General features: G+C 37.1%; 1 protein-coding gene across 3 annotated transcripts in view; it reads left to right on the plus strand.

Moving 5' to 3' along the window:
* Positions 1-22732, plus strand: part of YAF2 (YY1 associated factor 2) — an 80332-nt gene extending 57600 nt beyond the window's left edge. The window contains exons 4-5 of one of the 3 annotated variants that reach the window (XM_024991944.2): positions 19994-20146; positions 20943-22732. In XM_024991944.2, coding sequence (XP_024847712.1) covers positions 19994-20146; positions 20943-21180 — 391 coding nt within the window. In that variant the 3' untranslated portion in view covers positions 21181-22732. Of the gene's footprint in view, positions 1-19993; positions 20147-20942 lie in introns of those variants that run through there. The other 2 variants (NM_001076079.1, XR_003034592.2) reach the window with 2 other exon arrangements.
* Positions 22733-25715: the final 2983 nt, after the last annotated feature.

A 25715-nucleotide genomic window follows, 5' to 3' on the forward strand; every position in this document is an offset into this window, starting at 1 on the left:
CATCTTGATCAATAAGTACACTAGGAGTTCTTCAATATCATAAAAGAAAGACTTTGAAAATATAAGTGCTATTTTCTGCAGACTGTAACTCAACATCTTTTTTTTTTTTTAAGATTTACTTACTTAATTTTTTGACTGTGGTGGGTCTTCATTGCTGTACTCGAGCTTGCTGTAGTTGCAGTCAGCGGGGTTGCCTTTTCATTGTGGTGCATGTTCTTCTCATTGTGGTGGCTTTTCTTGTTGCTGAACACAGGCTGAGGTGTGCGGGCTTCAGTAGTGGGCTCAGTAGTTTCGACTTGCCTGTGGACTAAGTAGTTGTGGCTCATAGGCTTAGTTTTTCTCACCATCTTTTAAATGTTATCAGTTTCTATGTTTACAAAAGTTAATGACTTTTGATGTGTTTCAGTCATTGGTTTCCAGCTCTCCTGCACATTGGGATCCCTTTAGGAACTAGAAAACCAAACTAAAAAAGAATACCGGACTCTATTCCAGGCTAAATAAATCACAGCTCCAAAAGGTGGGGCCCAGACAAGGAAATAGTGTCGTAAAAGCTCCTCAGGTGTTAGCAGTTTGTCATCAGGGTTTGGGACCACTGATTTAAGTGGTTCTATTTTTTGGGGGAGAGGGATTGTGTTGCATTGATAGGTCAGATGAGAGGGATTGGTATTTTTAAGAAACTACTTACTTTTGTCTGTGCTGGGTCTTCGCGGCTGCGTGGGCTTTTCTCTAGTTGTTGATGGTGTGATGGTGAGCAGGGGCCACTCTCTAGTTGTGGTGTGAGGCCTTCTCATTGCGGTGGCTCCTCGTGTTGTGGAACCTGGGCTCTAGGACACGCAGGCTTCAGTAGTTTCAGCTCCCGGACTCTAGAGCACAGGCTCAGTTGCTCTGCGGCATGTGGGATCTTCTGGATGGGTGATCAAACAAACCTGTGTCTGCTGCGTGGGCAGGCAGATTCTTTACCACTGAACCACCAGGGAACCCCTAAGTGGTTCTTAAAGGAAAGATTTGAGCATATACCCTTTCTCAGGTGTAGTACAAATTGAAAAAGGAAATAATTTTATTAACAAGCTTTCTTTATTCAATATGTTTATTGTGTCTAGTATGTGCATAGCACATGTGGGGGATTAAAATACATATACGTAGTTTAAAAATGGGACTAAGCTTTACTTCGTGGTATATATGTATTTACTATGATTACCTGATAGTCCTCATGGGCTGTGGGATTTTCGAGAGGGGAGAGATACATACAGGCTCCAGTAAGAAGGCTGTTTGGAAGAGGTGGGATCTGGGTGCGTTAGAGAAGTACAAGGTGCAAGGCAGTAATGTGCTTCACTTGACAGATCCTAGAATCTGACTTGGAGAAATTTGACAGTTTAGCTAGCACTTTGATCTTACTCTGTAGTGGCTATATAAGAAGAGCAATGGAGGAGCTATGAAAAATACCAAGTTTCACTGCTGGAGAATTTTATTCAGTTGGTCTGAGTGGGGCCTAAGTATTGTGATTTGTAAAAGACTCCCTGTGTTGGCTGCTGTGCAACCAGCGTTCAAAAACTGCTATACGACCGCCTAAGGTCCCTGGAAATCTTTGAGGAGGAGGGTTTCAATTTACCCTTCTATTAAAAACACATTAGGGTGGCTTTTTGTTTTGTTTTGTTTTTTATGCCATAGAAAGAGGGCAAACAGCAGTGAACAAAATAAAACAGGAAAAAGTCCTTGTTTACACTTATAGGGGTGGAAGGCAGCTTAAATTCTTTTCTGGTAGAGGAAGACAGGCAATAAACTAATAATACAGGATGTGATAAGCAAAAACAAATGTTTTGAAGGAAATAAAGCATAATGAGGGAAACAGGAATGGACACAGAAGGGGGAGTAGGATCAGAGAAGAGAGTGCTATTTTATGTCAAGTTAGGAGAGACTTCCCTGATGGTTGGCATGTGAGCAGAGACATGGAAGAAGTGAGGGAGTGAGTAGACAGAGGAAGTCATAAGGGAAACTTCCAGGCAGCCATAGGCCAGTGAGGTTGGATGTTGTGGACTGCATTGTGCAAAACACATACCTATACCCATTTATATATCCAAACCTTAATCCCCAGCATGACTGTTTGGAGATAGGGCTTCCAGGAGGTCATGAAAGTTAAATAAGTTGTAAGTGAAGTGAAAGTTGCTCAGTTGTGTCCGACTCTTTGCCATCCCATGGGCTACATGGTCCGTGGAATTATCCAGGCCAGAATACTGGAATGGGTAGCTCCTCCCTTCTCCAGGGGATCTTCCCAATCCAGGGATCAAACTCAGGTCTCCCACATTGCAGGCAGATTCTTTACCAGCTGAACCAGCAGGGAAGGCCAAGGTCATAAGTATGAAATCCTAATGGGATGGGATTGGTGACCTTTTAAGAAGAGGAAAAAGAAATCACTGTCCCTGTTTGCCATGAGAGAAACAGCAAGGAGGCCTCTGCAAGCCAGGAGGGGGAGCACTCACCAGAAGCTGAATCCTCGACTTGATGTTGGACTTTCTGTTTCCCAAACTTTGAGAAAATAAATTTCTGTTCTTTCAGCTACCCAGTCTCCAGTATTTGTTATGGCAGCCCTAGCCAACTAAGACAGCATATTAAAAAGCAGAGACATTACTTTGCCATCAAAGATCCATATAGTCAAAGTATGGTTTTTCGAGTAGTCATGTATGGATGTGAGTATTGGACCGTAAAGAAAGCTGAGTGCTGAAGAATTGATGCTTTTGAACTGTGGTGTTGGAGAAGACTCCTGAGAGTCCTTGGACTGCAAGGAGATCCAACCAATCAATCCTAAAAGAAATCAGTCCTGAGTGTTCATTGAAAGGACTGATGGCTGAAGCAGAACCTTTAATACTTTGGCCACCTGATGTGAAGAACTGACTCATTAGAAAAGACCCTGATTCTGGGAAAGATTGAAGGCAGGAGGACAAGGTGATGACAGAGGACAAGATGGTTGAATGACATCACCCACTCGTTGGACTTGAGTTTGAGCAAGCTTTGGGAGTTGGTGATGGACAGAGAAGCCTGGAGTCCATGGGGTCGCAAAGAGTCAGACACAGCTAAGTGACTGAACTGAACCAACTGAGACTCCAGAAACAGAGGATTTCAGAGGGGAGAGTATAGGAGATGAAGTAGAAGAGGAACTAAATCATGTAGGGCTGCAGTCTAGGGCAAGAATTTTGGATTTTCTTGTCAGTTGCCATGTATTCTTTTTGCCTGGGGAAGGAGTTGGGTAGGGAGGAGGAATCCATTGAATTGTTTCAGGCATAGGAGTGGTATACTTTGATTTACACCTAGAAGGATCAGCTGGCTGCTTTGAGGGAGCATAGTCTTCCTTCCAGGGACATCAGTTATCTTGATAACTGTTGCACATATAGTATCAGTGGGAACAGTGTGAAATCATCCAATTCTAGATATAGTTTGAAGGTAGAGTGGAAAGAAATTGCTTGTGAATTAGATGTGGGTGTGAGAGAAAGTGGGGCATGAATACTGTGTCTAAGTATCTGGTCAGAGAAACTGAAAAAATGGAGTGCTATTTACTAAGATAGGAAGACTGTCAAAGAATGGAAGAATGGGAGGAGGGAGCAATCAAAATTATAAGTTATTTTGAGTTGCTGCTAAACATCCAAATGAAGATTTAAGTAGGTAGTTGGTTTATAAGAGTTTAGAGGGGACACTAGGGCTGGTGATAGAAATTTTGGAGTATCATTGTATAGATCAGTAGTTTTCAACCTTGGATGCCCTTTATAATCAGCTTGGGAATTTTCAGAACATTTCTAAACCTGGTCCCACCCCTGTATATTCTCATTTAATGTGGGAGTGGGGCTCAGGTATTCCTGTTTTAATTTGGCTAGTGGTTAAACATTTTTTTCAACAACTTTTATTGAGGTATATTTGATGCCCCATGTACTACACACAAAGTGTGCAGTTTGATAAGTTTTGGCAGATGAATACACCTGTGAAATCATCACCACAATTATGATAGTGAAACATATCCATCACCAGCAGAAGTTTCTTTATATCCTATTTCAGTTCTTCCCTATTATGCCTCCCTCCCATCTTCAGTCACTGAGCAACTGCTGATCTGCTTTCTGTGTAGATTAGCTTACATTTTCTGGGATTCTATAAATGAAATCTTAACAGTATATACTCTTCTGTGTGTCTTCTGTAACTGTTTTGAGTGTAACTCCTTTAAGTATAATTCCTTTTTGTTACTGAGTAGTATTCCATGGTATGAATCTCTTTTTTTATTCAGCTGTTAATGAACATTTGGGTTGTTTTCAGTTTGGGGCCACCACAAATAAAGCTACTGTGAACGTTTGTGTATAAGTCTTTGTGTGGACATATATTTCCTTTAGATAAATATCTTAGAATGGAATAGCTGGCTTGTATGGATCACATTTTTTAATATATTTCAGCATGAGGGATTTTGTGTGTGCATGGATGTATGTGTGTCCTTGAGGAAACCTTTTATGCCCAGAAGTTTTTCAGACACTATTTTCATTATTAAAATTAATACTCAGTGTATTAATTTCAGTTTAAATCTATAATTTTTTTCTTAAATATTCATTTTGACAGATCTTACTCAATTTAGAAAATTTAGCAAAATTTAACTTATTTTTTCCTAGGTGCAGTTATTTTTAAGAAGCATCACAGGTTAATTCTGATGTGGAGCCAGGGCTGAGAACCATGGCACAGATAGTATTTAAAGCCAAATATTGAATGAGGTCACCTAGGATAGTCATTTTTCAAGCTTTTGTTTGCAAGCAAATACACATATTCCTGGGGCAAATTCTGAGAATTTGTATTTCTGCGAGGCTCCCAGATGCTGATACCCTCAGTTGAGCCGATGGATCATACTTTGAATAGCCCATCCTAGAAGGTTAATGTAGATAGAAGAGATAACCTCAAGGCTGATTCCTGGCCCCTCCAAAGTTTAGAATTTGGAAAGAGGAGTAGAAAATGAGGCAAAAAAAAAAAAAAAGAGGGTGGTGTTCTAGAGGCTTCTGAAGATAATTATAGTTCTGTCAGGAGGTAAAGTGTGATAAACTCTAAAATATGGCTTGAAGAAACGGAGTGAAATTTGAGCTGTAGTTGACTAATGGACATGGTAAAGTGCTCATTGAAATACTTTACTTGAAAGAAGTGCTTTTGGTGGAGTGATAGGGACAAAAGCCTGATTGATGTGAGCTCATGAGAGAAGGGAGGAAAGTAAGTACAGACAAATCATTTAATGCTTACTGTGGAAAAGAGAACAAAGAAATGGGGCAAGTGACTAGAAGGGGATGTGGAAGTAGGGATGGGCTTTTTTTTTTTTTTTTCTTTTTCAGGTAAGAACTATCATAATGTATTTGTATGCTGACAGGAATAACAGTAGAGAGGGAAATATGGTTGGAGCAGGAGTTGTGTCCTGGGAGAAGGAATCTTGTTGGCAGATAGAGGCATGACTAAATAGGAATATGGAGAGGGAAAATTAGACTATCAAATAGCATCTGTTGTCTTTCTGAAATGAGAATCAAGGTCACTCCATGATAAGTAAAGAGAACACAGTAAGTTTTGTTCAGCACTCTATCCTCAGTACTTAGAATGGTAATTTGAACATGTGAGGGCTTAGTTAATATTTGTTAACTGAATGAATGTAAGGAAGAGTGACCTTGGATTGGAGGGGAGGAGGTAAGGAGTCAAGTCAGGTAGTACAGAATGTGGCTGTTGGCTTAGGCCAGAGTAGTGCTTATGGGGATGATGAGAGCTGTTCCAATAATATTGAAAGAAAAGTGAAAGGACTTGATTTTAATTTGACTAAGGGGATGGAAAAGTTGAGGATGACTTGTCTATAGCTCTGGAGCATGTCTTTAGTCTTTCAAATGAAGTGGACTGTGATGTTCTTTAATTATTTGAGTGATTTTTCAAAGACTTAACTGCTGAACACTAGCATAGTTTTTATAAAGTTGATGTAGTCATCTATCTTGTCTATACTTACCAGAGAGTGTTTCAGTAGCTCCCAAGGAATCAAGTCTCTCCTGCCACCATCTCTCAGGAATTTAGGGAAAATTGTGTCCTGGGCCTCTGAGGAAATGTTTGATGTTGAAAATTAAATGTATGTAAACCCTGGAATAAAAATTCTTCAAAATACTCAGCATAGATTCTTAAAATGATGAAGGATACTGTACATTGCATTCTATAAGCAAATTAAGGCAAGTGACAAGACAAAGTGCATTGAACCTGAGGTGTCAGTTGGTTTGGTGTGAATACCTTGGATCAGCAGACAGAATTGTTTTCCTCACAGCCATACCTCAGGGTCAACTGGGAGATGCAAGGATGAGCACTGAACAGGTGGGGGCTGTGGAGTCTCCACGTTAACTTCAGTAGAAGTTAGTTTGCTTTTGAGATTGATTCAGGATGGTGGCGTAGAAGGACATGTGTTCATCTCCTCCTGGGAGAGCACCAAAATCGAAATTGGCTGTTAAACAGCCATCGACAGGAGGATGCTGGAACCCCCCCAAAGAAGATACCCCATGTCCAAAGACAAGGAAAAAGCCACAACGAGACAGTAGGAGGAACACAATCACAATAAAATCAAATCACATACTCGCCAGGTGGGTGACCACAAAGTGGAGCACAGTAATACCAAAGAAGTTCTCTTCCATTTGGGAAGGTTCTGAACCCCACATCACGCTTCCCAGCCTGGGGATCTGACAAAGGGACTGGGAATCCCCAGGGAATCTGACTTTGAAGACCAATGAGATTTTATTATAGGACTTCCATCAGACTAGGAGGAACAGAAATTCTACTCTTAGAGGGCACAGACAAAATCCTGTGTGCATCAAGTGTCAGGGGAAAGGAACAGTGACTCTATAGGAGACTGAACCAGACCTCCTGCTAGTGTTGGAGGGTCTCCTGTGGAGGCGTGAGTCACTGGTGGCTTACCATTGGCATGGGGACACTGGCAGCAGCAATCCTGGAAGGTGCTCCTTGGCATAAGCCCTCTTCGAGAGTTAGCCCTACCACAGAGCGCACAGACCCCAGGGCTGAGACGCCTCAGGCCAAACAAGTAACAAGAAGGGAGTGCAACCCCACTTATCAGCAGATAACTGGATTAAAGTTTTACTGAGCATGGCCCTGCCTGCCAGACCAAGACCCACTTTTCCCCACCACTAGTCCCTCCCATCAGGAAACTTACACAGGCCTCTTAGCCTTATCCACCAGAGGGCAGACAGAAGAAGCAAGAAGAACCACAATCCCACAGTGGCTAGAACAAAAACCACGTCACAGAAAGTTAATCAGAATGAAAAAGTAGCAGGTTATGTCTCAGATGCAGGGACAAGATAAAACCTCAGAAAAGCAACTAAATGAAGTGGAGATAGGCAACTGTCCAGAAAAAGAATTCAGGATAATGATAGTGAAGATGATCCAGGATCTTGGAAAAAGAATGGGGAAGATGCAAGAAATGCTTACCAAAGACCTAGAAGAACTAAAGAACAAACAGACAGAGATGAATGATACAGTAGAAGGAATCATAGCAGAATAACTGAGGCAGAAGAATGGATAAGTGACCTGGAGGACAGAATATAGAAAAAAGAAAGAAAATGAAGACAGTCTGAGACCTCTGGGACAACATTAAATGCACCAACATTTGCAATTTAGGGGTCCCAGAAGGAGAAGAGAGAGAGAGAGGATCCAAGAAAATATTTGAAGAAATAATAGCTGAAAAGTTCCCTAACATGGGAAAGGAAATAATCAGCCAAGTCCAGGAATTCCACACACAGAGTCCCAGGCAGGATAAACCCAAGGAGGAACACACTGAGACACATCATAATCAAACTGATGAAAACTAAAGACAGAGATAAAATATGAAAAACAACAAGGGAAAATGACAAATAACATACAAGGGTACAAGCCAGAAGGGAATGGCAAGATTATTTGAAGTGATGAAAGGGAAGAACTTACAACCAAGAATACTCTACTCAGCAGGACTCTCATTGAGATTTGATGGAGAAATCAAAAGCTTTCCAGACAAGCACAAGTTAAGAGAATTTAGCAGCACCAAATCAGCTTTACAGCAAATGCTAAGGGAACTTCTCTGGCAGGAAACACAAGAGAAGGAAAAGACCTACACAAAATAAACCCAAAACAATTAAGATAATTACCTTAAGTGTAAATGGATTAAATACACCAACCAAAAGATGTAGACTGGCTAGGCAGATGAAAACATGTATGCACTTCCACTTAGCACATCATTCTACTTAACCCCCCAAATTGTATGTAATTATTTTATATTGTTAGGTTAATCATATTTCCATTATGTTTGAAGTTGTAATTATCTTTTATTTTTTTGTCTAGCTATTGAGTGTAAAAACTGATAAACATCTTTTATTATTGTGATTATGTAACTATTATTTGCTTAATACTATTGTATCATGATTGGTCAACAAAAATTAGACTTCTATATCACGAAAACTATCATTTAATAGAAAAACCTATTTAAAATTTAGGTGCATATCCGAATTATCTTGAAATTTTTTGAGAAATACAAATGCCCAAGTATTGCTTTTTTCCTCCAAAGCTCCAGATGTGTTTCTAATGAGCACCTATGTTTAAAAACAATTGGACTATATGATGGTCTTTTACTTTTATCTAGTATGTTTCACTTTTTCTATTTCATATTCAGTGCTCCCTTTTCATTTAGTTTGTTTTCCAATTTCTCCATCTCTTTTTTCTTGTTCTTTCTCAATCCTTTATCAAGCATAGTAGAAAAGCTTTAGTATACATATGTAAATATAATAGTATGTATATATAAAGAGTATGTATAATATATATATTTTAGAAATTTTAGGAATTTTTGCCTAGCTAAATAATTTATGACATTTTGATTCCACTTATTTGACTTAATATGAACAGAATGATAGATTTCTGATTTATATTTACTCAGAACTTTGGTATAGTTCCATGGATTTTGGCACCTAGTATTACTGCTAAAAGTTTAGAAAGTTTATTAATGATTTTTGAAAAAGAGAATTTGAATGAGGCTTGAAACCTCTAATCCAATTCTGAGAATATAAAGAAATACTATATCATAAAAAAACAGGAAGTTAAATGTGATACAGTATTGTTAAAGTACAGATTTTGTTCAAATTACAAAAAAATCTTATGCTAGTGTCCATTATTTATTTTCATACCTTATTCAAGATTCCACATTGTATTTAGTTGCATTGAGCATCTCCAGTGCATGCAACAGATTCTGGTAAGTTCTTTTTTTATTTTTATTCTAGTACAAATATTTTCTGATTTTCTTTGTTGTATCTTCTTAGATATACCCATCATTTAAAAGTGGACATTTAATTTTCAAATATATGGGATTTTAAGTTATCTTAGTTACCTTAAATTTCTCATTTTAATATTGATTGCTCATTAAATGCTTTCTTCTCTATAGTCACCCTCTGTTTTTTCAGTCTCCTAACTTGATTGAGGCTTTCAGTGGCTAAATCAAAGATCTCTCTTGGTAAATGTCACATTGCACTTGAAAATATGTTGGTTATTTTCAAATAGCTTTTGATACTGATTTTTAACAAAATTCCGTAGTGATAAGAGAACACAGTCTGTATGATTTCAGTACCTTTGCTGTTGTTCAGTCACCTAGTTGTGTCCGACTTTGCAGTGCCCCAGGCTTCCCTGTCCCTCACCATCTCCTGGAATTTGCCCAAGTTCATTTCCATTACATTGGTGATGCCATCCAGCCATCTCATCCTCTGTCACCCTCTTTTCCTTCTGCCTTCAATCTTTCCTAGCATCATGGTCTTTTCCAGTGAGTTGGCTATTCTCATCATGTGGCCAAAGTATTTGAGCTTTAGCTTCAACATCAGTCCTTTCAGTGATTATTCTGGGTTGATTTCCTTTAAGATTGACTGGTTTGATCTCCTTGCTGTCCAAGGAGCACCACAGTTTCAAAGCATCAATTCTTTGTCACTCTACCTTCTTTATGTCAAGGTCTCAACCATATGTGACTACTGGAAAGACCATAGCCTTGACTATACAGACTTTTGTTGTCAAAGTGATGTCTTTGCTTTTTTAACAGACTGTCTAGGTTTGCAATAGCTTTCCTGTCAAGAAGCAATCGTCTACTAATTCCATGGCTGCAGTCACCATCCACAGTGATTATAGAGCCCAAGAAGAGGAAATCAGTCACCGCTTCTACCTTTCCCCCTTCTATTTGGCTTGAAGTGATGGGGCTGGATGCCATGATCTTAGTTTTTTTAATATTGAGTTTTAAGCCGGCCTTTTCACTCTCCTCCTTCACATCAAGAGTCTGTTGAGTTCCTCTTTGCTTTCTGCCATTAGAGTGATACCATCTACATATCTAAGGTTGTTGGTATTTCTCCCAGCATTCTTGATTCCAGCTTATAACTCATCCAGCCTGGCATTTCTCATGATGTCCTCAGCGTATAAGTTTAATAAACAGGGTGACAATAAACAGCCTTGTCGTACTAGTTTGTCAGTCCTGAACTGGTCAGTTCTCTCTAGGATTCTTCTGTTGTTTCTTGACCAGTATACAGGTTTCTCAGCAAACAGGTAAGATGGTCTGGTATTCCCATCTCTTTAGAGTTTTCCACTGTTATGATCCACACAATCAAAGGCTTTAGCGTTGTCAATGAAACAGGTAGATTTTTTCTGGAATTCCCTTGCTTTCTCTGTGATCCAGAAAATATTGGCAATTTGATTTCTGATTTCTCTGCCTTTTCTAAACCCAGCTTGAACATCTGGAAGTTCTCTGTTCATGTAATGCTGAAGCCTAGCATGCAGGAGTTTGAGCATAACCTTACTAGCATGGGAGATGATTGCAATTGTCTGGTGGTTTGAACATTCTTTAGTACTGCTCTTCTTGGGAATTGGGATTTGGATTGATCTTTTGCAGTCCTGTGGCCACTACTAGACCATGAAACTTTTGTACTTTGTTTTATGTCCCTGGATGCGTTCCAGTGTCTCCTAGTTGATAGTCTATGGGAACTTAAACAGAATTTGTATTCTACTGTTGTGTGAAAATTGTATAAATCTTAATTATATTAAGTTGATTCATGGTGCTTTTCAGGTCTACTGTACCCTTCTACTTTTCTATCCATGCTATTAATTTTTTAAAGTTTAATATTGAAACTCCAACTAAAAATCTTAATTTACTTAAAATTAATTGTAATATATAGTGGGAATATATGTAACTTTGTTCTGTATTTTCTAAGTCTCCTGTGTTACCATACTTATAATTTAAAAAATAAAGATATATAAAAGACTTTAGTTTGCTTTCAGTTTTATATATTGTGATTCTTTGTAAAGATTTTATTTGCATGATTATCTACTGTAGAAATAGTAACAGAAAATATTTGTATATCTCTAGGGTAGGTAGCATTGAGTTTTGCTGAGAAGTTAGTGCTGGTATTAGCAGAGTAGATTATTTCATTGTTTGGAGGTGGGGAAAGCCACATAGAAAGGACTCTTTAATCCTTTGATTTAATAGTCACTATTTATGCAAAGCAGTCATACTTTAAACCTTTAATTCGTTTTCATGAAAAAGGAAGTAAATGGCTCAGAAGCAAAATGGCATCAGCAAATTTTTCAAGAAAGTGAATTCTTGGAAGTTGGCACCTAGTTAAATCAGTGTTTACAAAATTAACTTATAGTTGTATTTATGCATCATATTTAACAGGTTTTTATGATTGGTACTGTTGAGATATTTATTGAGCATCTAATACTGTAAGATCTACTGTATATGTATTTGTTGGGGATAGAAAAACAGGCAATATGTGATCTTTTCCCACGTAGGAATTAGAGTCCCATTGGTGAGGAGATAGAATGCAGCCATAAAAGGATCAACAGCATTGCAGAAGAGTGTAAAAGACCACCACTCCACAGAGCTGCTGCAGGGGTTCCACAGACATGTGATGTACATTTCTTTTTAAAAATTTCAGTAACCTGTTATATAAATGTGTTCTATGTACTAAATAGGGCTTCCCAGGTGGATAGTGGTACAAAATCCGCCTGCAGTGCAGGAGACACACTGGAGATATGGGTTCAATCCCTGGGTTGGGAAGATTCCCCTGGAGGAGGAAATGGCAACCCACTCTAGTATTCTTGCCTGGGGAAATCCCATGGACAGAGGAGCCTGGCAGGCTACAGTCCATGGAGCTGCATAGAGTCTGACATGACTGATCGACTAAGCAGCAGGATCAGTGTGCATCAAATATTCACGTGCACAAAAGGAAGATGATAAAGCTTACTAATTTATTTTGCTTATTAGTTCACTTTTTTTTTTTTTTACCACTTCAAAATATAGTAGCAAATCCTTCATTTGTATTTCTCCAACATAGTGAAAACATTCACATGGCCTTAGCAACATTATTTAGTCATCATTTTCTCTCTTCTACCTCTGCTCTCACATAATAGTTTTGCTCCCAAGCTACACTCATCAAAACCTCTGTAGCCTCAAAAACTGATCTGTCGAAAATAAGATCTGACCTAGAAAGCCTGGGAAAGGAAGACACACTGAGCAGGCCAGGCCACGGAATGTACTTCCCTGGGCCCTGGGGGGAGAAATCCAGGGAATTTCAACGGAGTAACTTACCTACCTTCATGCTTGTTAGGCTGCACGGTGTTTGGGCTCTCTGACTCCAAGTCATCGTATGACAGTAATCCTGGATGAGTTTTTCTGCAGATTTAAGCAGACCACCTGATCTGCCTCTTGAGAAACCTATATGCAGGTCAGGAAGCAACAGTTAGAACTGGACATGGAACAACAGACTGGTTCCAAATAGGAAAAGGAGTAGGTCAAGGCTGTATATTGTCGCCCTGCTTATTTAACTTCTATGCAGAGTACATCATGAGAAACGCTGGGCTGGAAGAAGCACAAGCTGGAATCAAGATTGCTGGGAGAAATATCAATCACCTTCTGAGGTGCTATGCAGATGACACCACCGTTAGGGCAGAAAGTAAAGAGGAACTAAAAAGCCTCTTGATGAAAGTGAAAGAGGAGAGTGAAAAAGCTGGCTTAAAGCTCAACGTTCAGAAAACGAAGATCATGGCATCTGGTCCCATTACTTCATGGGAAATAGATGAGGAAACAGTGGAAACAGTGTCAGACTTTATTTTTTTGAGCTCCAAAATCACTGTATATGGTGACTGCAGCCATGAAATTAAAAGACGCTTAACTCCTTGAAAGCAAAGTTATGACCAACCTAGATAGCAGAGACATTACTTTGCCAACAAAGGTCCATTTAGTCAAGGCTATGGTTTTTCCAGTGGTCATGTATGGATGTGAGAGTTGGATTGTGAAGAAGGCTGAGTGTCAAAGAATTGATGCTTTTGAACTGTGGTTTTGGAGAAGACTCTTGAGAGTCCCTTGGACTGCAAGGAGATCCAACCAGTCCATTCTAAAGGAGATCAGCCCTGGGTGTTCTTTGGAAGGAATGATGCTAAAGCTGAAACTCCAGTACTTTGGCCACCACATGCGAAGAGTTGACTCATTGGAAAAGACTTTGATGCTGGGAGGGATTGCGGGCAGGAGGAAGAGGGGATGACAGAGGATGAGATGGCTGGATGGCATCACCGACTCGATGAACGTGAGTTTTAGTGAACTCTGGGAGTTGGTGATGGGCAGGGATGCCTTGCGTGCTGCGATTCATGGGGTGGCAAAGAGTCAGACACGACTGAGCAACTGAACTGAACTGAAGAATTATAACATGAATAGTCTTTTAAGAACAGAAAGGGATATGATTTCTCACACAAGTGGTCATTCAACCCAAAAGACTCTGTCATGAAATATTTCACAATAGTGAACCTGAATCATCTTGTTTTGCTGTAGGACATGTGATAGTATTCTTTCTTCATCTTTGATATTTGGCACTGAAATTTGTTTGATATGATTGATAAGTGGACAGCTGCTGAAGGGTTGGAGTGTATACCTAGTCTAGAAATGACAATGTGTGATATTTTGGGAGCAAAGAAAATGGCTGTCCTCTTCAAAAAATTGTGAGCTGTCAGGCTTTCAGATTAAAAGTGTTTTGATGATGCAATGCAAGACGTGGAAGCAAAGAGAAGCCAGAGTCTATTAGAGATGTATTTGAGATCAGGAGTCACTATTTACAAGGTAGATATGTTCCTAGGATTAGGCCTATCAAGCTGATGAGGAATTAGTTACATTAGTCTATATCAGGTCTGCTGCTGCTGCTGCTGCTGCTGCTAAGTCACTTCAGTCGTGTCCGACTCTGTGCGATCCCATAGACGGCAGCCCACCAGGCTCCTCTGTCCCTGGGATTCTCCAGGCAAGAACACTGGAGTGGGTTGCCATTTCCTTCTCCAATTCATGAAAGTGAAAAGTGAAAGTGAAGTCACTCAGTCATGTCCGACTCTTAGCGACCCCATGGACTGCAGCCTACCAAGCTCCTCCATCCGTGGGATTTTCCAGGCAAGAGCACCGGAGTGGGGTGCCATTGCCTTCACTATATCAGGTCTATATACCTTCAAATAGAATAAAAATTTGGGTTTACTACATTTTAAAGTCTTATAAAATTTTTAGTAATATTAAAATTTTTAATATTAACTGTTCCTTTGTTTTTTACTTCTGTAAATTATTCATAAAATGATTTTAAAGAGGAGGGTGGCAGTCCATGGTGATGGCTGTTTTTCTTGGTGTACTGATGGTTTAAACATGAACTAAAGTTCCTTCCATCATGGAGTAAATCCTCTGTCTGATTTTTGAAATCACAGCACATCCTTTTTTCCTTCTTGGTGCTTTTGACAAAAGTTACTTTTATTTATTTAGTTATCCTTTGTGTGGCTTCTCTCCCATATATTAAGGAAACACTTTGAGGGTGAGAACTGTGTCTGTCTCGTTCACAGTGAATCTCCAGCACCGTGTCTAGTGTCTGACACGTGTGGATGTGCAATATATTTGTCAAACAGTGGGGCTTCTTTATAAAATCTTCCTTGGTTATATTTTTGGACTTTTGTTAGCAGTGTATCAACAGACTTACAACAAGTTTAAATTTTTGGTTTAGTTTTTTAACTCACTTAAATTTATTATATTGCTTCAATTTACAATATACGTATTTTAGTGTTTTGCAACAGATTGTATCTTTCTCAGCTATGAATAATGTTGCCTCCTTTAGAAAAGAATGAATAATTGCTTTATATCTTATTTATTGCCTATCCAGTTCGACAAAACTAATTTGTGATGAGGTTAATCAAGCTTAAAATATTTATTTCGTAATATTCAGCACATAGAATTTTTGTTGCAGGGTGGTTGGGGTGGAGGGCAGAGACATAGTTAGAAACGGTATATATCAAGCCACCATTAACCAGTCTCCTACCCACATGAAAAGTCAAACAGCTCCTAAAAGTACTTTGTTCTGATGAGTAGGAGATATCCATAAATGTTTGTTGAAATGTTCCCTCCTCTTTTTTTTAATGTTACAGGAAATCAATTTTTAGGTTACAGGAAAGCAAAAGAGACCTGTCAAACTTTACATAGTCTCTTTGACCTATTTGTGATGGATACATAGGGAGACATGGAGATCCCAAAATTTTGGAATGCCATATTTTACAAGTTACATCAAATCATGACATATGTGAATAATAGAGTACAGTTGAGATATGTCTGGATAGCACTTGTTTTTCTAACTGGGTGACCTTTTTGTCCTCCTGATCACAGAACCTTCAGGATTGTAGGTTTATTGTCAAAAATCATGAATGATAAATTGCTGAACATAAAAAAGGCATACCATATACATACCCTTCCCCTAATATCCTAACTATCTCCCATATCCTATCTCCCACCTCTAAAATCCCCTGCTCTCCTCTAGATTTTTCTCACTAAGTAGAAAATGGATCACAGTTAAACCTAAGACTCTAGAGATAGGAGAGCTTTCTTTTGAATAGAGCATGGTGAAGGTGAGTCAGTTTATGATAGGCTGAAAAGATGGTCAGAAGCTGTGTTCCTCCTGCCTTCATTGAAGGCTCTTTAAAACTCATTCAGCCATTAGAGAGCAGCGGAAAGCTTGTTCAGTAGTTAAGCTACGTGTATACACATGTTTTGTGCTTCTTTCATCCATAGTTGTACCACATCAAATAATCCTACAAAAGAGGAGCAAAGATGTAATTTTTAAGTGAAAATCAACCATCTAATTAAAATAAGAATAAAAGAAAGAATTAATAGGAAAATCTAGGATTAAAAGAGAAAGAGATGTAACTACTGAAAAACAAAAACAATATTTTTTGAGGCAGAAGAGAGCAATATAGAAAGTTTGTTGGTGCTTAAAAACTAACAAAAAATTAACAACAGACAGATAGTGCCAAGTACACAGATTACTGGTTGCTTGTGCGACACTGGTCTCACATTTCCACTTGCCCCAGGGACACCTTTTCTTAAATTTTATAAAATCCACAAGCCCAGCATGACCAGCACCATCATTTCTAGTTTGTTGTGATGGTCTTCGAGCTTGTCCCCCGATTCCAGTCTTTCACCTGACCAGGCCAGCTAGTCTTTCTTTCTGTGTTGTGTTCACCTTGTAGGAGAATATACATTTATTATTTTTATTCTTACCTCTGAGAATATGACACTTAGAAGAAATCTAGATTCATAACTTGTTTTAAAATATTGATTTATTTAACTCAACCTCATGGTTTTATGGAGAAAATCATTCTCTACTGACTGATATGCTTTCCTTTTCAGATTTATGGGCCATATAAAAAGGGGAAATGGTTCTAGAAAAATTCTGGAGCGAGAACTTGTTAACTATGAAAAACACTTGGCAGCAGTTTTATTGTAAGGTTCATGAAGTTGGGAATGAGTTTTCTAATTTCTTTCTTACGTAAACGTGGGAGTGACTGAGGAACTGTGTCTCGTAAGCAACATGTACCAAGTTGGAGACAGATACTGATGGGGAAGGGGAGTGGTTGATAGTGTTGTAAAAATATTAAGTACCTAACCACAACACAGCAGTTACATTCCTAAAAACTTAGTGATCAGAGAATCCATGATTGAGACAGTTTCGTCTTAAGGGAAATACTGTATTGAGGTTAATAATGAATCCAGAAAAACCTAGAAAAATATTCAGTTTTGCTTAAAAACAGCACTAAATAAAGAGAATATACATGATTATATATCTGAAGTTAGTGATAATGGCCTATAAATAACTAAAGTCAATTTATTGATTGATGGAAACATCAGGATTTCTACTCTAGAATGTGAATTTTTAAAATTTTCCAGTTTATTGTAATTCAGTTTAAAGTTTTTATAAATTTATTTTGTATTCAGTTTTAGGTTTAAGGGAGTAAGAGTACAAACTGTAATAAAGGAAGTTATGAAATTCAGACACCCATAATACCTTGGGAGAGAAATGATGACCACACCTCAGTTGCATTATATAGCTTGGAGTGACTCTCAATTTTAGGTGACTCACTGTTCACCAGGCACTAGTCTAACCAAATCTTTATACAACCTGCCACACCTTTGAACTCTTTCTTTTCATACCCTAGAATAATTAAAAGAGAAAATTAATTCCTGCTGCTTTTGCCTTGCACTACTTGCTTGCTTCTATGTAGTGAGTGAGTGGTTGAGCCTGTGAGTATGCATAGAGACAGTATTCCTTTCCTTAAAAAACATCTTTGTGGGTGAAGGGTGGGAGGGAGGTTCAAGAGGGAGGGAACATATGTATACTAATCGCTGATTGTAAAGCAGTTGTCTTCCAATTAAAATTTTTTAATAAATGCAAAAACCTTTCCTCGTTAAACCTGATTTTATCATTCATTCATTTTTCAACAAATATTAGGTATCTAGTATTTTCCAATACTATGCTAGGTACTAGTTATCCAGTGGTATATAAAACTGATATTGTCTCTTTCTTTGTAGAGTTTATACTCTAGATGAAGAAAGAGACGGTGAAATTAAAATTGCAATTCCTTCCTTAAAACTCCCTGAGTTCCTTACCTTTTTTTCTTCCATAGTATTTATCCACATCTAAGACTTTATTTTTTGTTAAATTTCATCCACAGAATACTGGTTACATGAGAACAAGCAAGAATTTCTGTACGTTTTGCTAAGGGACTGTGTTGGTTGAGAAGTGGGAAAGGCACGTTTAATTAGTCACCATGTCCCCTGATTCTCTGTTTCTTCATTCTGTCTTTAAATAACCCCACGGCTGCTTCCTTTTAGTTCAAGCCCTTTGTATTTTAGCCTGATCTATTAAAGTGGCTTTCCCTGCCTCTGTAATACCTTTCTCTTCCACATTGCTGCCAGTAATTTTTGTAAAATTCAAGTCTGAATTTCTTCAGTGAGCTCCCATCTTTAAAGAGTAAATCAGACTCCTTAGCTTTGCATTATCAGGTTCCTTCATATCTTTTTTCATTTCTCTGCTGCTCCCTGCTCTCCATCTTAAAGTCTTTGTTGCAGTAATGTTAATATATTACACTCCTTCAAGCTTCTTTGCAAAGTGTGGTGGCTGGACCAGAGGCTTCTGCTTAACTGGGAAGCTATTAAAAATGCAGATTTTAGGGTCCGTCTGAGACCTACTGAATCAGAACCCAGGGAGCAGAGCTAAGCAAGCTAAACAAGACTTTCTAGTAATCCTGATGTACCTTAAATTTGAGAACAGTGCTTTAGTTCTTTTTCTTTTAAAGTTTATTTCCTGAACAAGCTCAGCCAATAATATTTTCATCTATGTAACTTTTGATATGTATCATTAACCCTGGTATCTGGGTTAGCCCTACTTTTTTTTTTTTAATTGAATTTATTATTTATTTATTTATTTTTTACTTTACAATACTGTATTGGTTTTGCTGTATTCTGGACATCTTTCCTGGATATCCTACCTTTACTTCAAACTCTGTTGGTTCTAAACAAAATTCAGTATCCATCTATTAAGATGTTTTATATACTGCATTTCCTGTTTCCTCCTTCAAAGGATTCCTTCCTCCTTACAGCTTTGAAAGCTAGATTGTGCAGTATTTTCTCTTTGGTTTCTATTTTGTCTTGCTTTAGAAGAACAGAGGAAAAAAAATGTTTTTAATAGCTGTGCTGACCAAAAGAGGGTCAGGATTTTCCAGGCAATAGATTACTGTTGTTTGTAGACCATCTGTTATGATTTATTTTTATCTTACTTTTCCCTGTTTTGTTCTCCCATCTTTTTTCCCCTCTTTAGTAGTCTTTCTCATTTTAAGAGACTTAACTTTGAATCTTGACCTCAGCCTCCCACACTGTACCATAAAGTTGGAGGGATCCTTGACCCTGGGCTAATAGAGTGACAATTGGTACCAAAGGCTGTAGTCAGGCAACATTTCATCTCTCTTGGTACAGTTTTGCAGTAGGTTCTCAATACATTTATTTATTTATTTTTAATAAGTAAGCTAGGCAAGTCTCAAAAGACTGGGAAGATCTCCAACGTTAAAAAAGCACAGTGAAATTGTGGCTAGATAGGTAAGGAAACTTAAAGACTTTAACAATAAGGAGAAAATTTACTGAATGAATAAACGAATGATTTTTAAAGAAAAGAATAGCCACTGTCACAGATGGTGAGCTATTTCCTTCTCTGAAAGAGGAGGGATACATTTAGATTTTATTTCAGTGTAAACTTTCAAATTTAATTTAAAAGTTTCATGTTTGTTTATATGTTTGCTTCCCCATGAGCACAGTTTGATATACATTTTTAATAATTTTCATGTCAATTTATGTGACAGTTACATTTTAATTGTTCGACTATATATCTTGGGTGATAACTTTGAACTGTTATTATAGTTCTATTTTTGTTGACTAGGAAAGAAATTATGTGTGTGTGTATATACATATATAGATCTGTTAAATTGCACATCTGAATTACCTTAGATATGAAAATTTTTATATGTGAAAATCACAATATATATCTATTCTCATAATTTGAGGTAGTCTCATAAAAAATCATGTTCTTAAATTATAGTAAGAAAAAAACCTTTGTTTTTAACATGCACACAGGAAACCTCGACCTGTCTCCCAGTTGGTTGCACAGCAGGTTACTCAGCAGTTTGTACCCCCTACACAGTCAAAGAAAGAGAAAAAAGATAAAGTAGAAAAAGAAAAAAGTGAAAAGGAAACAACTAGCAAAAAGAACAGTCATAAGAAAACCAGGTAAATTTGAAGAGTGTTTTAATGGTACTTTTGAAATAGTAAAATTAACCATTTAATATTGTCTTTTAACACTGATATATAAAGTAGAATATGAAATATATAATATAGAAATAAAAGATTTCATCTGTTTTACTATGTCATGAAAGTATTTTTTCAAGTTGAAGATATATTAGAAATTAAATATGGAGGCCACAAATACAGGCTTAAGTGTGTGGACACTTTCTGCTTTTTGTTTTTGTTTTACTAGATTAAAAGACATTTGTGTTTGAACTATTTCTTTTTCACTCATAAAGCCAGGAGTGATATTCACAATACTGAACAGATATTTGCATGAATTCTAACCAATCGGAATGGTTTTGGGTCCTGGCAGAGCAGACAGTCACGATGCCCTTATCGTAAGTGCACATCACTGGAGTGGCAGCCCTCCATCTGACTCAGCCTTAGCTGCTGTCAGCTTCCTCTGTGATGCAGCTGTGACTGCTGTTCTAAAATCTTTACTGTAGTAAATTGATAAGCTGTTTGCCAAACTGAGATAAAGTTATAAAAGCACAAGTAGGAGACCATTACTCCCAGTATTTTTTGTCATGTTGAGGAAGATTCATGAATGATTGGCTTGATTAATGTTAATGATTTCAAGCATTTAATTATATTTTTGCATTTAGTTACACATGAATAGAGAGCTTTAAATATAGATGTACTTACTTTGTCATTTTTACTTAATTTAATATGCACTGCATGCTCAGAGACTTGGTAGAGAGAAAAGCTAGTTAAAAATTTTATCATCTTTTGTGTTTAGGCCAAGATTGAAAAATGTGGATCGGAGTAGTGCTCAACATTTGGAAGTTACCGTTGGAGATCTGACAGTCATTATTACAGACTTTAAGGAGAAAACGAAGTCCCCGCCTGCGTCTAGTGCTGCCTCTGCAGATCAACACAGTCAGAGTGGCTCCAGCTCTGATAACACAGAGAGGGGAATGTCCAGGTCGTCTTCACCCAGAGGAGAAGCCTCATCACTGAATGGAGAATCTCATTAAAGTCTATTTTCTCCAGTTTCCATCACTTCTGTCATACCATGCAAATACACAGATTATGCCAAGAAGTACCACATTTTCATGACAAACATATTCGTGCACAATCCATGATTTGCGTTTTAATTAAAATAGAAATTTGTTAGAATTCGTTAGGTTTTAATTGCAATCTGTGCCTACCAAACATTTCCAGACTTAATGTTTTGGTCTCCACAGTTAAGCTGCCATGAAAATGTGGTTGAGTTATTCATTATGCAGTGTTATTGGTAAGTCTATTTTCACTTTTAGTTTAGTGAATTCTAACACATAATTCTTGAATTCTCTACTATTGGCATGTAACGAATTTAAATTTTTATAACATAGTGCAAGCTGCCTAAATATGTATTATTTGAGAATTGTGAAACAAATAGTTATATGTATACAAGTCAAAGATCAACTTAATCAACTATTGCTGCAACAGAATTTTCTTAATGGATATCCTCTTAAATACACCTGCTGGTACTTGGTGTGGTTAAATAGGAAGATTGTTATTAAATAAAGAATTTGTATGAACCATTGCCAATGTTTTTGACACATTTTACTAAATTATTGTTTCTGAATTATGTTTTAGGTTTTATCTGTTTTGGGGGGATTTGCTTATCTTTCAAAACATTCATTTATTGTAATGTTTACTAGCAGACTAGTAAACAATAAAACATTGATTACGTAGCTTTATAATTCAGGTTTAGTGCTATTGTCATTGAACACTGGTATTTTCTGTATTGTATAGAACATTAAAATTCAAGTAATTATAAGCATTTGACGAAAACAGAAAAGAAAAGCTGTAATTTTAATAGCTGCAATTTTGGAAAAGCTTTAATTTAATAATAGTTTTATCACTGTTTCCTTGCCCCAGACGTATCCAGGGTCATAGGAGTATGAATCTAATTAATACACAAATGGGAACTGTTGCACAGAACCAGGAAATAACTAATATTTAATCAGCTTAATTGGCCTCTTTATTAAATATAACAATTCTTATAAAAATTATAGTACCCTATTTTCAGAGACACTTGCCAGTTTATGCATTTATCAATATCCTAAAATTAAAAAAATATTTACAGCCCCACTTACTATTATGTAAATTTACCAATAAAATATTTTTATGACTACAGATTTTGCATTTTTGTTTGCAACTAATAAAAGTGTTTCATGTTGTCTTTAAAAATCAAACTTAGAAACCACACAGTACTTCTTAAATTCTAGGGTCTCCTGCTTTCTCTTAGCCATTTGTTTAATACATATTTACCTGTAGGAGACTTTTGAACTATAAATGAACTTTAAATCATAATGTGGATACGAAATATCACATAAAAACATCATGATCACATTTGAAGAAAGGAAACTGTAGACTCTGACAGTTGTGATATTTGGTGGTTTCATGTGGTAATGTAACTTTTTGTTTAATTGCAGTACTTTTTACAGGCACTATGGTACTGTCTTTTTGTAAGATGCAAGTTGTGAAATACAGTTAATTGCATACAGTAAAAGTCTGTGATTAAAACATTTATATACCTCATTCTTTAGTGTTGTTAAGTGGAAGAATTTTGTTTTTAAGATACTTCCAGTGGAACCCCAAATAACTGGTATGTTCTTTTAAAACATGAAATTTTAAAATTTTATTCTTTTTCACATGTTTCAAATGTTTTATATATATGCATATATATTCATTTTTTAGACATAGTAAAAATTGCAAGTATTAACTGTAATAGGGAAAATATTATAATATTTAAGTTAGAACTACTCTTTGGAGGTACTGGGTCTTCTGATGATGATCAAATACTTTCTAGATGTATTTTAAATGGACTGCAAGAGAGAATAATTGGACAGAAGATGGGATTTTACCTGAACGGAGCATAGTCATCTGTGTGAATAGTAAGGAGACCCTGCAGCATGGAAATGAAGAGTGCTAACTGGCATCTGGCATTTTAATCTCTTGTAGAACCTAAGGTAGCTTGAGTTAGTCACTCCAGGTCATTTCCTCTTTGGTATACAGGGATAATGATAATCATGTCTAGCTCGTAGTGTTGTTGGATTAAATGTCAATCCATATGCAATTCTTAATAATTACCTGATCCATACCCAATGCTCAGTAAAGGTGAGCCGTTAACTGTCTTTATAGGTAAAATCCCATTTACAGAAACATAATGCTTTTTGGGTTTTTTTTGATAACAAAAATTATTTCCATGCCTTCTTGGATGACTGAAAGGAATTGTGTTCTACAGGTTAAACTGAATTTTTACACCAGATGTTTGCTCTGATCCCAGATGAGCTGTCTTTCTATAATTAACTTGATGATATGTATTATGAGACAAGAGAAATGAGTTGAGTTGGCTACTTTGACATTTTGTTTTCCTTTCGTTAATTATAGTTACGTTTATCTGCCTTTGTTTCACCCTACCTCAAATACACTTCCAAACCAGGAGACAGACCCCAATTCTATAAATACTTATCTCTAATGTTCAAGTATGCAAAAAGATTCAGAGCCTGGGCTTAAGGTATATATTTAGCTCTGTTTCATCAATTTACCTTGTGGTTTTAATAGTGGATTCTTTTAGCCAAATTCTACACAAAAAGAGCATTTGGATGTTTTTCAGAGTTTATTAGCTTATTTTGATATAAGTAAGAGTGAAGATATAATTTGAGGCGTACAAGAATACATATTCTTAAAACCTTTTATATTACACAGAAATAGTTGACTTAATAACTTAAAGGTTTTATTTTTATTAAATGCTTCCTAAAATTATAGTGATTATAGACAAAGTGAAACCATTTAAAAAGAAAAGACCTCAGCTTTTCTAAGTTGACATATTTATTACCATTTTTTTAGACAAAAGTCCTCATTGCCTGACAATATTGTAGTTTATTCATAGTATATGCATTTATGCTGAGTGGTCCAGAATTTTTAGTTTCCACTGACAGTCTTATTTTACCTGTTTCCTTGGTCTGCCACTTATCTCTTTCCTTAAATCTTTTAAAGACTTGAAGTAGGAACTGGGCCATTAATAGAAACTTCTGTACTGTACTTTGAAAATTAAGTGAAAACAGTGAATGTGTATGTTAAGAATAATCACAGAGTAATACTTTGACTTAGCACTGGCTCCCCTCTTCAACCACAGGCACCTTCAGGTGTCTGGAACAACAACGGAAATGTAGAAAAACTGTAGAAATGTCATCAGTGACAAAATAGCCGAGCAGAATCAGGAGACAGCGGAGGTTACAGAATACACGACGTGACTGATCATTTTGTGAAAGCAGAAGGAAAAAAACATTCCCTGGCTATTGAGGGTGATGAAAAAGAAGGTCCCCTAATAACAGAGGCAAGAAAAAATGAGGGAGGCAGAGAAAAAGCAATAATAGTAGGAGAAATTAGAAAATGGCACATTGGAATGCAGTTGATGACAGCAGAGAAGAACCACTAGGAAGGGAGAAAGAGAACAAATAGAAGAATTTGTCTTGGAAAGTCTCTTGTCTTGGAAAAAATTTTAAAACATGATAAATCATCTTCATAATGATGCATTGTTCCAGTTGTGTTTACTAGAGCAGCAATATGTGAAATAGCTATAAAATGATTTTCTTCAAAACCAGTTCACTTTTAGAAGCGTCATAGAGAAGATTTACCTTGAATTATATGAACACTTTGCTGTCTTGAATCACAGCCCTGCTAGCCTGGATAATCTAAATGTTAAACTTTTTAATACAGATTTGTATTTAGCCAGTGCAGGTATTCCTGCCTGTGCAGAATGGGCCAATTCTGGAGCATATTAAATGTCATGATAAGACCAGGTCCATATGTACTAGAAAAATCAAGTAGAGCTCTGGAAGCTTTCAGTTCTCTGGGACATGTTTCATGTTCTGAATTGCTTTTTGGTGGTGATTTCTCTCCCCTCCTTCAGTGAAAGTTGTAGACTATAGTTGCTGTTTGATCACTACTTCCAGTGTTTTCCTGATCTTGATTTTCTTTATGTTGGTATTCAGTGAACATTTATTGAGTATATTTGTGTGCTAGGCACTGGTCTGGGGGTTGATTTCAAAGAGGACTAAGATGTGGAACTCTCATACTAGAGGAGAGATCTGTAAATATAATGCCATTACTTCAACACTAAAAATACATATACAGAAGTAACAGAGAAGAGGGAGTGCTTGCCACTTTCCTTTCCTTCCTAGAAAATTCAGGCTTGGCCTGAGTGCCCACTGTGAGTCCACATTGATATTAGGATCTCACCTTGATAACTTGCAGCTGATAATGTTGGATGTTAACCAGTAACTTTAGCCAGCTACCATTTCATCACCCTAGCTTGAATTTTCAAAAGTTAGACCGTAAGCCATGTAATGTGAGATTATTATTTTCCTGTTCTAATGTTTAAAAGTCAGTAAACCATTGAATGAGATCTCTTGTTGCCTTTTTGTGAGGATATTGAGGAAACATTACATCTCTCAGAATCTAAATGAGAAATTTTGTTCAGACCTGTTTCAGGAAGAGCTTTACTTCAACCTGAGAA

Source organism: Bos taurus, chromosome 5 (assembly GCF_002263795.3).
Source record: "Bos taurus isolate L1 Dominette 01449 registration number 42190680 breed Hereford chromosome 5, ARS-UCD2.0, whole genome shotgun sequence".
NCBI lineage: Eukaryota > Metazoa > Chordata > Mammalia > Artiodactyla > Bovidae > Bos > Bos taurus.